The 15504-nt window shown below is 31.2% G+C and overlaps 2 protein-coding genes and 1 long non-coding RNA gene across 3 annotated transcripts; all 3 read right to left on the bottom strand.

The window, feature by feature from the left end:
* Positions 1-13: 13 nt before the first annotated feature.
* On the bottom strand, positions 14-2080 carry LOC111715819 (guanylate cyclase 2G; the record flags this gene model as incomplete). Its single annotated transcript, XM_023491199.1, is given in 3 exon segments — positions 14-102; positions 1367-1441; positions 1771-2080. Coding segments are annotated over 3 exon segments (254 nt in total), but the record flags the coding sequence as incomplete, so codon positions are not given.
* A 573-nt stretch (positions 2081-2653) lies between these two features.
* Positions 2654-4456, bottom strand: LOC111715821 (uncharacterized). The gene is made up of 3 exons (XR_002768319.1): positions 4408-4456; positions 3095-3199; positions 2654-2696 (listed from the first exon to the last, which is right to left on the bottom strand). It is a non-coding gene; the product is annotated as an uncharacterized LOC111715821 (long non-coding RNA).
* Positions 4457-5965: 1509 nt separating this feature from the next.
* LOC111715822 (uncharacterized) lies at positions 5966-11517 on the bottom strand. Its single transcript, XM_023491200.1, has 7 exons — positions 11447-11517; positions 10506-10599; positions 9988-10079; positions 9058-9117; positions 8058-8171; positions 7267-7321; positions 5966-6104 (listed from the first exon to the last, which is right to left on the bottom strand). The coding sequence occupies exons 2-7, from the start codon at positions 10557-10559 to the stop codon at positions 6012-6014; spliced, it is 468 nt and encodes a 155-aa protein (XP_023346968.1). The 5' UTR covers positions 10560-10599; positions 11447-11517; the 3' UTR covers positions 5966-6011.
* Between the last annotated feature and the right edge of the window lie 3987 nt (positions 11518-15504).

Here is a 15504-nt window from a genome sequence, read left to right as displayed (position 1 = left end):
CATAATAATCCACACCTTTGGTAAATCCACAATCCCTCTGGATATAAAGTTAAATCCTCCAACTTCACTCAACAGCTGGCTCGTCGACTCAGACATGTGAATCTAAATATTAAAATAGAATAATGTCAGACCAGAGCTGAAAATATTAGAATGGTGGATATCGAGATCAATGCTTGATCCTCTCTTTTTCTTTATCTCCAGATTAAATAATGCTTGTTCTCCTCTTGTTATTAATCTCCAGATTAATTGGCAGATTGGGATTAAGGATATCCCATTCTAAAGTTTTCAGCTCAATCCAATTGTTTTATGATCTAAGCTAAAAACTCTTGTACTGGATACCCTTGATTTTTAAATCTCTTTATCCACTGTCGACACTTCGGATTTTATGCTTGAACCTATCTTTTGGATATCCCTGCTGGATTGCAACCAATAAGAGTTCTCTCATTGGGTGCGCGCGCAATCTTGAAATTAATAAGAAGAGGAGATCAATAATTTATCTTGATATCCGCGCGCAAATCTAATGTTTTTATCTCTGAACCAGTAAATTTGTTTGCTACCATCTGGTCTGGTGTAGAAATTTATATCTTTGAACGAACGAAATATATCGTGGAAAAGGTTGTCGTTTAGAGAAAAACGAACGATGTGCGAACGAAATGGATAGTTCAGAAAACAAAATTTTTTTAGAAAACGAACAAAAAACAAACAAAAACGAAAGATTTAATATCATTCAAACTATCTTGAACAAAACGTTTTCTTTCACTGAACCAACGAATTTTTCAAAAGAAATTAAAAAAACTGCACAAACGATTTTTAAGAACAAAATACTGAAAAAAAACTATAGTTTTTACTGAACGAACACTTTTATTGAACGAACGATTTCATAGAGCGATAGTTTACTCTAATATTTATCTTTTCATAAAAGCAAATAATGCTTAATTATATGCCTTAAATATAGTAAATTTGATTTCATATCTCTGATAAAGTAAATAAAAAAAATATTTCATTGTTTGTCATAAACAAGTCTGAGTCTTTTGCACCTGTATTTAAAAAGAATCACTGACGGCGTACTAAAAAGAATCACTGACGGCGTACTAAAAAGAATCACTGACGGCGTACTAAAAAGAATCACTGACGGCGTACTAAAAAGAATCACTGACAGCGTACTAAAAAGTCGATTAAAAATAAACTTCCGGCGGCGGTCGGTATGACGTTTACACAATACAATTTCTAGAGTTTAGATTGTATACTTTATTCATATTCGTTGGACATGTATTCATACTGTCTCACGAATTAAGACGTCACAATTTCGTGGAGTAAATTCACGAAGCATAAACCTCTTCTTTGTGTTGAGGTCGGAGTGATATACCTTCATTGGTTGACTTGTCTGTTCCATAATTCCTGCCATGTCTACAGCCTCTCCGAATATAGAGTAGTGAGGAATCTGTAATATTTAATCTTTAAAAGAATGTTACGGGGTTCACAAACAATATATCGACCTGAAAATTGAAAAACTTTGATTACTACGATTTTAAGTTATAATAAAAAGTGTATACCCAGGCCCTTAAAATAGTCTAAAAATGTCCCTGCGGTTATGGATTTTTCTAATTTTAGTGTGTTCGTATCTAGGCTTTATAAAAAGTATATCGTTTGAAAGGTGTGTTGCTATTTTTTGGTTATCTGGCATAAAGTAATATTTTATAGGAGATTTTCTGGTTTTCTGGTTTGATGTTTTTTGTTTAATTATTGTACTAAAAAAGTTTAAATAATTACCTTAACGCCAACCACACCGCCCACCAGGCTACCAGTATGAATTCCAACCCTAATCTTCAGTCTGCAGAGTTGTGTACATAAATAAATCATGTAATTTTAATTCAAACTAAATGCATAATGTGCCTTGTGTAATTGACAATTTTTTGGTCGCTAGGTGTTTCTCTTTAGTGAAATTCACAGAAATTAGAGATTTACAGAAAGCTAAAGTATGCGATATTTTTCACTATTGAGTACATTGTACTGTACTGTAAACGACCAATCAGCAGGCATCAGGGATATTTTAGGATCCTTTGGATACAAAATACAAAATCTTCAAGAATAGACTAAGTTCATAGATTTTATGTGTCATGTTAAAAATGGGAGTATTTATTTAAAACTTGTAAAAACTTAAAGGGGTTAAGTTTTTACAACTTTTATATGAAAAACATGGCCTTAAGATGGCAGACAAAAACCTTTCTTGGAGCTGCAGCATGGCGTGTCGGGACACTTTGGACCTGCTTAGCCTATCCAGGTAAACTTTTGAGCAGTCTGTGGAAATTCATTACATATCCAGAGCTAGAAACACCTATAGCGACCAAATAATCGTCGTCCAAAAAGATTATGATATATAAACTATATGCCCCAAATGGAATTCGATATTTACAACCTGTAATATCTGAATGATTAGTTTTAAAATTTAATTGACTTATTAAAGGTTTGCGGGGGAATAAAGCAACTCTTTTATGGAAAATTTGAACACTCCCTTTAAGCATTCAAGATACGTAAACCCTTCTAAAAGAAAAATAATACTAAAATTGCATATTTCCCCAAAGTTTTATGTTTGTTAATCAATATTTATCATTTAAATAATATCAAAGAAAATATGAGTTAGTAATACACTTCCCTATATCCTGGCTTATGCGGAATCTCGAATGTTACAACTTTAGCTGAAATATAATTCTGATTAAGGGGACTGTGTACGTAGTTTTATGTAACCCACCCATTAAAGAAGGGCGTGACAGATTCACAACAAAATTCATCTGATTTATAGAGTGAAATATAACGTGGGTTTTCCAGTTTGATTTGTGGTTAATTTTGATAATTTCTCCAAATGAAAAAGTCTGTTTTCAAACACAAAAACATGGATATTCAATTTATACTTGATATACTTTTTAGGGTACCGTTATGAATAGAACATCTATCAAGGGAGGGTCACTTAAAATTACGTTTACAGTCCCTTTTATTGGAAGAGAAAGCCGTATCAATCAAAAACGGAAATTAGAAAATTGAAAATTTCGCTGAATATATACCTAGAATATCAAGGGACAGTGTGCTGAATATATACCTAGAATATCAAGGGACAGTTTGNGGCAATTTCAGCAGCATGATGGTCACCATTAGGGATTGGAACCCCACTAGCTACCAGATATGCATCACCCACCGTCTCAACCTATATAATTATAGGTATCAATCATTTAGGAATATAAGGGTGAAACTATATCATCAAAAATGTTATTATTTATTCAATTTTGATGGAATTTATCACACCTAATATTTCCCGTTGTAGGGTGATTAAGTGACTTTATCGCCCTACAACAGGGCGAAAAAGTAACTTTTTCATCCTGCTATTAATTTTCAAATTGCATTTTTGCAAAAAAAACTGGGTTTTGTTTAAAATTTGCTTAATTTTCAAGGAATTTTACGTATATGGTGTTTCTGAATTCAGTGTTTTATAACAAATATTTTAATTCCCATCTTACTATATTTTGACGAATATTTTAAAGTTTTTTTTAGTAAGTTGATTTTTACCAAAAAGCAAAAATCTGAACGAGTTTACATATTCTGCTAAAAAATGTTCAAATCTTTTTTTAACGTGTATCAAAGAAAACTTAGGAGCATATGTAAATACTTAAACTTTTAAACAAGTTTTATGAAGTATTTTTCTCCGTGAAACAAAATGTAACATTTTAATTTCCAAAAAAATCAACCTTCAAAAGGTTTAAAAACTGTCAAATCTATTTGGTGTTGTAACACATATTTTAAAGTTTAGAAATCAAATCTAATTAATGCTTACGAAGTTGTAAATCTGCAACTTTCTGACAGAAAAATTCGCAATCAATTAGATTGCATCCCTAGGGTTGTAATGTAGATATCAGAGGTTCAATAATTTCATAATTTTGTTCAAAAGTTGGAAAAATATATATATTTATAACCTTTCGAACAGGCTGTTGAAAACCCATATTTCCATTTCAATGTACGCACGATTACGATGACTTTTACTACAGGGACTGTAAGTTTAATTTCAAGTGAAATTTCATGCAAAGATGACAATGCCCGATTTACAACGGTTCCCTTGATAGCGGTGTCTGTTTAAATATGAATTATAGATATCATTCTTTTTTTTTTTAAATATTTATGTTCATTTGCAGTTTTTCTGTTTATCAATTAAGTTACTTGCGCATTTCTAGTTTATAAGAAGCGAAGGAGAAACTTACAGAAATAAACACTTTGCGTGTAACAACTGTAATTTCCCACATTTTAGTAATATAAAGGTTTCAAGGGTATCGTTAAATCGGGCATTGCAATAATTTGCATGGACGGTCACTTGAAATTACGTTTACAGTTCCTTTAAATTAGATTTTCTTGTTTTAAAGTTACCTTGTAAACATCGTAGTTTTCAATCCTTTCATCAAACAAATTATACAGCTCATTCTTGTTTTCGTAATTTAGGAATGCTTTCAAAATTTACAAATTAAAAATTAAATTTAATGGAATATTGAAAATTTGTGAGATTTTCCTCACATTTTGTTCACTGTTTCCAAATATTTTCTGAAGTTCGAAATATTTTCTGAAGATCGAGATGGCAAACAAAATCTAGATGTATTTTAAAAGTGTAAACTACGAAATTGCAAAGAAATAGTAATAAAATAAATTAAACCTATAATTTGGTTTGCAGTACTTTCTCCTGAAATCTGAACGGATACAATTAAAGTTTAAATATATTAGTTGTGTACGAATAAATAGAATATTATTATTATTGATTTTACAAATAATGTCCGTCGAGGCTATTTTTTTCATTCATAATTTTGATCGTCCGTTCACATGATTCCCAAAAAATATTCTGCGTAATGGGTAAAGTCTAAAACGCATACTAATATTAAGCAAGATAAAAAAAGAGACTTTATTGAGACAATATTTTAAAATACAGAGCCTAAAAATGTTGAACCTATATAATGTGTTTAATTTTAAAAATATAAAAAGTTGTGGTTTCTCAAAACGTTTAATGTTTTTCTAGAGTTCTTTCTACAGTGAGACTCAAACAACTCTAGAATAAGTAGACGACTTTTAATCCCAAGTTATGACTTTAAGTGTCCAAAGAAGAGGAAACATAACAATTAAACTGGAAAGATCTTGTACAGAAACGCATTTTTTTTACTGTTTTACAAAGTTTTTTAAATTGTTTCTGTTCCTGGGTGAATGAGACGATGTCACAAATAAAGACAGTAGCACTGAGACCAAAATTGAATTGCAAGAAGTCGTTGAACTACGTAAAAGAGGTTAAACCGCTCATTTTATGACTGGTTAAACTCAAAGATTTTGGTATTACAATATCTAGAACTTTAAACCGGTATAATTCAGGATTCATTGCAAACTATACACAAGGTCTAATATATGAAATCCTACTGGTTCAAGTTTGTGACCTCATAGCTCCCTAGTTTTAATTTAACTCACAAGTATAAGAAGGAAAAGGTCTAATATATGCAATCCTACTGGTTCAAGCTTGTGACCTCATAGCTCCCTAGTTTTAATTTGACTCACAAGTATGAGAAGGAAAAGGTCTAATATATGCAATCCTACTGGTTCAAGTTTGTGACCTCATAGCTCCCTAGTTTTAATTTGACTCACAAGTATGACAAGGAAAAGGTCTAATATATGCAATCCTACTGGTTCAAGTTTGTGACCTCATAGCTCCCTAGTTTTAATTTAACTCACAAGTATAAGAAGGAAAAGGTCTAATATATGCAATCCTACTGGTTCAAGCTTGTGACCTCATAGCGCCCTAGTTTTGATTTAACTCACAAGTATGATAAGAACCCTTTTTATCCGGTTACATATTGAAATTTTGTTCCAAATAAATTCTCAAAAATAGAAGTTTTGGTTGAAAAATTTTTACTTTAATTTGACGTTTAATTAAGACAGTTATCACATGAAAAGTAGTTTAACCGGCATGGTTGGTAGTTCAGCGACCTCTCTCCGACTTATTAAATCTGGTCCCTGATATACAGTTTAGGTTGAGGAACAACCCCACGCTTCATCTGACGGATAATAGATCTGGGCAGCAGAGAGCTCAATAGCTAGAATATATAGAATATATATGTTCGACGTAATTTCAATTCACTCTTATAATTCTTTGGCAAAATAATACAAATCATTTTTTTTAGAAAAAATGCGTTGCCTTAAAAAAGTATCAGTTACATTTTGCCTAGTACTTTTTTGTCTTGTACTCATTCGTCATACAGGGTGTCCCACATCATATTAGACCGAGAACGGGTCTAAATTACGATTTTCGGGACTAATTAGAAAATTTCATTAGAATGAATCATTTTGAAAAATAACATAAGGCTTATATAAGAATTTTCTTGCGGAAAATGATAAGTTTTTCGAGTATTAAGGGTTTATTTTGGTGTTAAAGATTGGAGATAATCTAATATGATATGGGACGCTCTGTAGTCCACATTCACCTATTCTATATGATAAAACAAGACATTTATATATATGTTGCCTATAGCCGGCCAAACGACTAGATCGGAATTTTTGTGGACACTCAATCGATTAATCAATCAATCAATCAACAAGAGCATCCCACTGCTCACCAGCTAACAGCTGTTTCACATCCTCACTCAGTACTTGTCTAATTTAGATATTTAGGTTTTAATCAATTAATCAATCAATCAATCAACAAGAGGATCACACTGCTCACCAGCAAACAGCTGCTTCACATCCTCACTCAGTAGTTGTAAACTTTAGATATTTAGGTTTCAATCAATTAATCAATCAATCAATCAACAAGAGCATCCCACTGCTCACCAGCTAACAGCTGTTTCACATCCTCACTCAGTACTTGTCTAATTTAGATATTTAGGTTTTAATCAATTAATCAATCAATCAATCAACAAGAGGATCACACTGCTCACCAGCAAACAGCTGCTTCACATCCTCACTCAGTAGTTGTAAACTTTAGATATTTAGGTTTCAATCAATTAATCAATCAATCAATCAACAAGAGCATCCCACTGCTCACCAGCTAACAGCTGTTTCACATCCTCACTCAGTACTTGTCTAATTTAGATATTTAGGTTTTAATCAATTAATCAATCAATCAATCAATCAACCAGATCAACTCACTGCTCACCAGCCAACAGCTGCTTCACACCCTCACTCAGTACTTGTCTAATTTAGATATTTTTTATTCATCAATCAATCAATCAATTAAGTTTTGTGTCTTGTAACAATTACCTTATCTGTTTTCTTTTTCTCAGAGTTATAAACTTCAACCCTTTCATTGTACAATCTGAAGGAAAAAAAATGTTCAAAATTCTTGAATGTTGTTAGAAATAACATATTATTATTCAAATCACTCTGAAGAAAGGGTCAAATTCATGCAAAAAACCATCTTTTCTAGTTTAGATTATACGCACAATTTGTGCAAATTTTTACGGTTATATCTTAAAAATTTAAAACATTTGTTTTCTTCTTAATAATATTAAATTTATGTAACTAGGCTTTATCTTCTATTTAAATTGTGAACATGCTCTCTTTGTGTACATTGTAAAACAAAAACAAACAAAATTTCGTGGATAAAAAAATGTTTTGGATTTTCCGAATTCAAATTTTGTTAGAGTTAAATTTTTGAAAATTCGATCATCCATAAACCTTCCCTGGGGTTACAAGAAGTCCGACAAAAAATTTGGGCCCGATCTCGGTTCAGCCCAATCAATTTTTCAAGACAAGCTTAAAAAATGCAACCTCTGATTACAACGTTTATTGCAAAACTTTGGTGCTTGGCAGGTTTAAAAAATCAAGAAGAATGTTGGAAAATTAAGTTTATTTTTTTTTGTTCCAAAAATTTTTAAATACATAAATTCTCTCATTTTCCTTCTTTGTCCACACTCAATAAATCAAACTCACTTTTAAGAGCACCGTAAAAAACAAGTATATCTCCATAATTGCTAATCAGATAAACTTTTCAAGGGAACTGTTGAAAATAGGACAATTTAAATTATATCAAAAGTCTCATTAAAACTGACCTAGAGTATCTCATCATGCTTCCAGTACTGTTGAGTGTGACCCAGATACATATCGGGATAAAGAGAAGGAGAAGAATTATCAGAGTTAAAGGTTCTCTTTTCTCAGCTTGAACACTGAAATTAAATTTAAAGTAAATTAAGAAGAATTATCAGGGTTAAATTAAGGTTCTTTTTTCTCAGCTTGAACACTGAAATTGAATTTAAAGTAAATTGAGAAGAATTATCAGGGTTAAAGGTTCTCTTTTCTCAGCTTGAACACTGAAATTTGAAGTAAAATAAGTACCAATAACTTATTTTTAACAGGAATTTTACTATTTGAAATTAAACCTATTGTTGGTATTAAACGCAGGAGAAATATGTTCACTCGAAAATATAATAGCGTAACCTTATGAATTGTCAGTATATTACAACAGAAAAATGTACCTGGTGAGTCAAAAAAAAGTGTGATTAGCGGCGCCTGGTGAAAAATTGTACTTTTTTGTGCAACTCTCCTGTATGGTGTTTTTCCAATAATTTTTGAAGAAAAATTTTTTTTTCCGTATTTCAATGGCTCAAAAAAATCCACGAACCTTTTTTTCTAAAAATAAAAAATTCAGAAAAATAAAAATGTGTTTAAAATTTATTTCTATCAAAATCTAAAATTTTATAAAAATTGAATAACAGAATCAAAAAAAATTTGCAAAATTTTTTAAGAAAATTCACAATTTTCAGTTCTGGTCTAATTTTCAAGGAAAAGTTATTTAAATTCTCTAGTTCCTTTCTTCTATAGTATATTCTAAAGTTTTAAATATACGCTGTTCAGTTGAAACCTGAAGAGCCATTGAAAAACAACTTTTCCTTAAAAATTAGGCTGAAAATTGCAAATTTTCATATCACAATTGTGCAAATTTTCTGTGGAGTTGGAGCCACCATGTTGCTCAGATAAAGGGCCCTGTTGAAATAGGAGATGCCTCTCTTTCTAAATGGTAGATCACTTTTAGGTTTTATTTAAAACTTTTACCTGTTTGAAGTTTTATTTACAAGTTCAATAATGTCTTCAGCAACAGCTTGTATTAAAATTCTAAATACAGATAGGAATTGAGCCTGCAATCTGATTATGTGAACCTTTAATATTTCAAACTTAAAATTATTTGATCTAACAGAGTTTATAGTTTAAAAATCTAAGGTCTACAACATTGGGTTGCAAAGATATATAGGGATTAGAAAATCAGGGTTTGTGTTAAACACTTAATTCCTTTACAATTTTATTTTGAACAAACCAATGATTGAATTTGTAAATTCAATTCAAATGACTAAAAGAGTTTACCGACACAATGTAAAACTACCTAGAGTTCAAACTACCTACGGTCAAACTACCTGGGGTCAGACTACCTAGGGTCAAACTACATAGGGTCAAAATACCTAGGGTCAAATTTCCTAGGGTCAAACTACCTTGGGCCAAACTCCCTAGGGTAAAACTACCTGGGGTCAAACTTCCTAGGGTCTAACTACCTAGGTTCAAACTACCTAGGGTCAAACTACCTGGGTTCAAACTCCCTAGGGTCAAACTACCTAGGGTCAAACTACCTAGGGTCAAACTACCTAGGGTCAAACTACCTAGGGTCAAACTAACTAGGGTCAAACTACCTTGAGTCTAACTACATACTATCAAACAATCTAGGTTCAAACTACCTAGTGTCTAGCAATATAGGGTCAAACTACCTATGGTTAAAGAACCCAAGCCAAACTATCTAGGGCCTAACTTACCTAGGGTCAAACTATCTAAGGTCAAACTTCCTAGGGTCAATATGTCTAGGGTCAAACGACATACAGGCAAAAAGACAGCTAACACAGGCTTGGGTAAAACTTAATCCATCCTTGAAAACTATAGCTTTTCATGGAAGTCTTTAACTATATGAAACAGCAGAAAATTTGAAAACACTACTTATACCTTAAAGAGTCTGTGTACTGAAGAAAGTGCCCAAAATATTTTATGACACTTTGCAGATCCCGGTCTAGTTTTTTCTTGTTTCCAATATCTTCCTGAAAAGGAGTAAAGATTCAAACCTTAACCATCTATTAGTACCGTAATTTTAAAAATGTTAATGTAAAGTTTAGATAAATAATAACTTTCAACCAATATTCTTTTGACAAAGTTTTTCTTATTACGAATAAATTATTTCTTATTTGCTGACAAAATAAAATTAAATTCCAACTCATTCTAGCCTTTCTTTTTAATTTGTCTCAACTAATCAGCAGTTTACTTTTAAAGAGAAATCACAGTTGAAACGGAAACTGTTGTGAGTAGAACATCATGAAGAATTTTCTAATTCCTTTAATCATAAAAGATACCCATCTACATCTAAGAATCAGTTCAAATGGATTTTTTCTATTAATGGGATACGCATAATTAAATTGAGGTTTACTGGAAAATACTCTACAGTCCTTTTAAGAGACTTAAATTTGTACCTGAATAGAAGGAAAGGGGTTTCCTTCAATCAACATTGCATATTTTTTCCTCATTGGCGGAACAAAATTAAATGTTTGATTCAAGTATTCCAGCCTAAATATGTTTAAAGCTGGAGTACCTGGCTAGGTATGGTAGTTAAACTGAGTAAAGTTTATAATATTAAACTCTCTTATCAACTACCAAACCTACACAGTAACTCCCTTTAAAGGAACTGATTAATCGACAAGCTTAGGATCCGGATCCGGATCCGTTGGATCCGAAAGATTTTTGCTTCCTGGATCCGGATTCGGATCCGGATTCGGATCCGGATCCAAGGGGTAAAATGTTAACCAAAAAATGCAAAAAAAAAACGTTTTTACTCCTAAAATCAAAATCTGAACTTTTGAAAAAAAGAGAGATTATAAAAATTTTCTCATTTCTGAATGGTTCATCAAGTTTTAAGGTAAAAATATGCGAAAAAAATTGAAAATTATGTTTTGTTAAAAATATTCAGCAAATCTTAAGAAAATGACCTGGATCCGGATCCGGATCAAAATTAAATGGATCCTAAGCACTGGCTTTTCAATATCTTTGCTTCTTGATGGAGTCAAAATTTGATATTTCATAATTAGACAATTTAATCCAACAGGAAACATATGCAAAAATACAAGGTTGAATTGACCATTGTAAAGTGGAGTTTTTTTCAACAATTTTTTCTAATCTGTTTATCTTTCCTACCCGACATGGTGTAAACCTTTGATATTTCTAATCTGTTTATCTTTCCTACCCGATATGGTGTAAACCTTTGATATTCAAACCTAGATTTTTAAATCTAACAGTAAAAGAATTCTATAGTTTTAAATATCAAAGTTATAATACATCGGGTTGCAAAAATAGGGATTATAAAATCAGGTTTAAGATTTTTTGTAAACAATAAACATTAAATGTATTTTAAACTCACCTAAGAACTTCGTTGGACAGAAAGTTTTCATATTTAGCTTGAGTTAGGCCACCAGACTGATATTCTATACCTTTCATGCAAGAATGCTTAAAAATAATTGAAAACAGAAAAGTTGACTATTTCGTATAAAAAATTTAAATTGATATTTTCTATACATAAAACTAAGATATTTAAAAACAAAGTATATTCTTTGCCTATTATTCCAGCTTTTCCAGCATATTCTACAGCTCTCAGTAGATTTTTATATCCTGCAAAATAAACCCATTATTTTGTTTACATAAATCAGCGGTATAGCAGATTTAAAACATTGTGGGAAAACGTACTTTTGTAACATTTTTAATTACATTTTTTTCAATTTGATAATAATTAATTGGAATTTCAATTGCTTTGGTTTGTTTTTTATTTTCCCAATTTATGGGAGTTGATTTAACAATTTTTCATTCAATTATTTTAAAAACTATTCTCCCAAAGCTCAGCTCTGGAGGGTTTCTTGGCCAAAGGAATTAATTTTTACCACTCTCTCTGATTTTTTAGTCCCTATATCTTTGCAACCCAATGTTGTAGACTTTATAAACTTTAATCTTTAAATTCAGGTAGATCAATAATCTAAGTTGAAATATCAAAGCTCTACACCATCAGGTTTATCAGATATAGGGATAGAATTATTTTGTGTCAGAGTGCGTACAGTTAATTTCCCACCTATAATGTATCTGTAGAAGTCTGAGATATCTGAGTCATGAATAGAGTAAATGATATAACCCATCATTTTGCTGTTGATCTGGGTTTAAGAAAATAATTATTTTTAACTTTTTTTCTTTTGCTATACATTTTTGGCTAAGAGAGGAATAAAGATTTTTCCACAAACTCAAATTTTCTAATCCCTATATCTTTGCAACTTATTTATGTAAACCTAGATGATTTGATCTATTACACTCTAAAAAATGCAATTTTGGTCTTTAGCATCAGGCAACAAAGTTCTTCTTTCATATTTCAAATTTCTTCTTTCATTACTCAAATTTTGATGAATATTTTCCAAAATTACAATCTAACAAAACTTGTTAATAGCTTACACATTGTTCTCTCAGCATGTGTCAAACTTTGTTATATGACATGTTTCTTTTGTCATGTTACAGTTTTCTTTCATTGTAATTTTAGCCGATATTTTAGTTTGTGTAAGATTAAACAAATTTTGATTTATGATCAATCAAACGTTGAACCATTTGCCGGGCTGGCACGGCTCGCACGGCTGGCTAGGAGGGGGAGAATCAGCTGACTTTCTAATTAGTAACAGTTTAGTCTGTTAGCCGACAGCGCTTATGCCTACGTCAATTCGATCTGGAAATTTGGAGATATCAAAAAGATTTAAAGGGAAACCTCCAAGAAACTGGAAGAACAAAATTAAAACTTGTTTAAGCCTTTGTACACTCTCTCAAACTAATGCTTGAATTTTCAATGCTTTGCTTGAAAGAGAGTATCAATGCAAAACCAAATCTTCCATAATTCAGACTGCAGAATCTACTTCTACAAGAATCAAATACGTTGTCTAAATTGGTGATCAATTGATGCCCTGTCCTTTAAGCTTTGAATTGTAATAAAGTGTAAAACTAATGCTGCATGTTACTTTAAAGATTTGTATTAAGATCTTTTATTTCTGCCTATTCATACTTTGTTATTTCATGTATTTGTATTATAAAAAAATGTGATAAACTTTAAACTTATGATGTTTAAATTTTTGTTTTTATTAATTGCATTTTTGCCGATTTATAGGTTTTAAAAACTAATAAATTGTATTAAAAAATTGAAATTTTACATAACAGCCGGATTTTTAAGTATAGCAACAAACTTTGAATCTAGTTAAAACAAATTTTGAGAGAATAGGTGGCGCCACCTGTAACAACCTCTTTTGACGGGTCAAGATTCAAAGCTGAATAATCATATAACAAATGATTACATAGTTGCGCAGTAAGTTGAAGGGACATTCAACAAATTTTGACGCATGCTAATTTTTAAACCGCGCAGTGTCGCTGGTTGAATTGACATGAAACAAACTTTGTTAGATGATAATTATATGGAGGCGTGGCTCGGGCGGCACAGCGAGCGGGCAAACACCGGTTGATAGATCATCTAACAAACTTTGAATTAAGGGGACTGAAAATACATTTAACAAAATTTGACGAATGATTCTACTAAGGTGTATTTGAGTCTGGTGCTCTGACAAATTTTGTTAGATGAAAATTTGGAATTTCTTAGAGTGTAGCATTTAAAGTTTATAAGTTATGAACTAAAGTCTTTCACGTTTGATTGCAAAGATATAGGGATTAGAAAATAAGAGTTTGTGACAAGAATTAAATTCTTTTTTGAAAACTTAAAAAGCAAAATCTAAAATTGTCTTATTTCAAAATGCAAAATGATTGTTGTTTTTGAATATTTTGTTTGTTCCTGATTATACCATTCCAGAACACTAGCCAGGGATTTGGAACCTTCTTGAATCTTTGTCCTACAACAATCGTTAATATTTTTTATAATTTTCAATAAAGTAGTAAATAAATCGCGGTTAGTTGTTTAAATGGACTGTAAGCATTATTCTAAGTGACACTCCAAGCATAGATGGCAATGCTTCAAACCTTTATCTCTAAAAACATTTATCTGATGATCAGAATTGAAAATTTTCTGATAAATCCTATTATTTTTCCGGCAGTAGAAATTCGCAACTATGTTTAGTTAGGAAACCATAATTGAAAATAAATTTTTTTACAATTTTAAACATGAATGTATAATTCCAGATCGAAGAAGGCTTTGAAGGGTACAGTTGTGAGTCTTTGTATAAAGGGTCACTTGAAACTAAGCTACAACCCCTTGGAGGGTCTTTAAAAGTCCAAATCCTATTCTTTTAATTAATTCTAATTTTGGTAAGAAAATTAGAATTTATATTTATAAAAGTCTCAACTCCAATGATCAAATTCTGAAGGGAATAAGGAAAAAATGCCATAATTATTATTCTCATAAATATTTTTATGTTGTAAATATCAATGCCCGAATTATTTTGAATTTGTCTCAAATTAGAAAATTATAAAAGTCTAGTTTTCAGATTAAAGTATATAAATAGAAAAGGCTGAGACAAGACTTTTTAAATATTGTCACATATATACGTTATGTGTGGGGGAAATAGGGAAAGGGTTTAGGTATATGTTTGATATCCAACTGTTGTAACCTGTAAAGAGAATGTTGAATTTGGAATTTTAACTTGGTTTCGAAATATTCCGCATCAGACACCTTTCCATACAATACATATACTCAAATATTAGAAAAAGTACAAATTTAAAAAAAATTCTTTTTTCTTTAAACTCTAGAATTAATTTGAAAAAATGTATTTTTCCTTCGGCCAATAACTGATTCCTTGGAGAACTTGATCAGTATTGTTAAATGATTCAGTCAGAGTAAACTTCTCAATCACATTGTTATCAACAACATCATCAGTTAACCTAAATATTATGTTATCAACAACATCATCAGTTAACCTAAATATTTTGTTATCAACAACATCATCAGTTAGCCTAAATATTATGTTATCCACAAAATATTGAGTTAACCAAATTATTATGTTATCCACATTATCAATCTTTTAAGGTCTAACAGATAAATTTTTTAAAATTATTTTTCCACGTGAGTTTTCATTCTCTGGAAATCCTGGTCTCGTCGTACCGCATACATATTTTCTTACACCAGTACGTGTGTAATGGATCCAGACCGTTTTATTCACAAACCCATTACACTTCATATAGGTTGATTTTTTTTAAATTTAATTTTTGCGAAACGATTTTTCCATTTCGCTGGAAAGCCGAAATGAGACCGTTATTAGATCTTACAACAAATGGACTTGTCCTCATGTAAATTGCTGTGTTTCATGTTTAACTTAAGAGTCCATAACTACTAGTAATCGTCTTTCTATTCCACAGTTTTATAGGTCCACTATATTCAGTACTTACGATGCAAACTGTTTAATGCTTGTAAGGTTTTCCTGTCCACGGATAAAATAGTTTAATGCAACAGATGCCCTC

Source organism: Eurytemora carolleeae, unplaced genomic scaffold (genome assembly GCF_000591075.1).
Source record: "Eurytemora carolleeae unplaced genomic scaffold, Eaff_2.0 scaffold1876, whole genome shotgun sequence".
NCBI lineage: Eukaryota > Metazoa > Arthropoda > Copepoda > Calanoida > Temoridae > Eurytemora > Eurytemora carolleeae.
The sequence above is the reverse complement of the archived record's forward strand: the minus strand, read 5'-3'. Positions and strand labels throughout refer to the sequence as shown.

Bases quoted from the DNA above. Each gene is read 5' to 3' on its own strand.
- LOC111715822 (XM_023491200.1), bottom strand. From the start codon at position 10,559: ATGAGGAAAAAATATGCAATGTTGATTGAAGGAAACCCCTTTCCTTCT. The intron at 10,080-10,505 runs GTACAAATTTAA...ACTCCTTTTCAG, and splicing joins ACCCCTTTCCTTCTATTCAG to GAAGATATTGGAAACAAGAA. The intron at 9,118-9,987 runs GTATAAGTAGTG...ATCTGTATTTAG, and splicing joins CAGTACACAGACTCTTTAAG to AATTTTAATACAAGCTGTTG.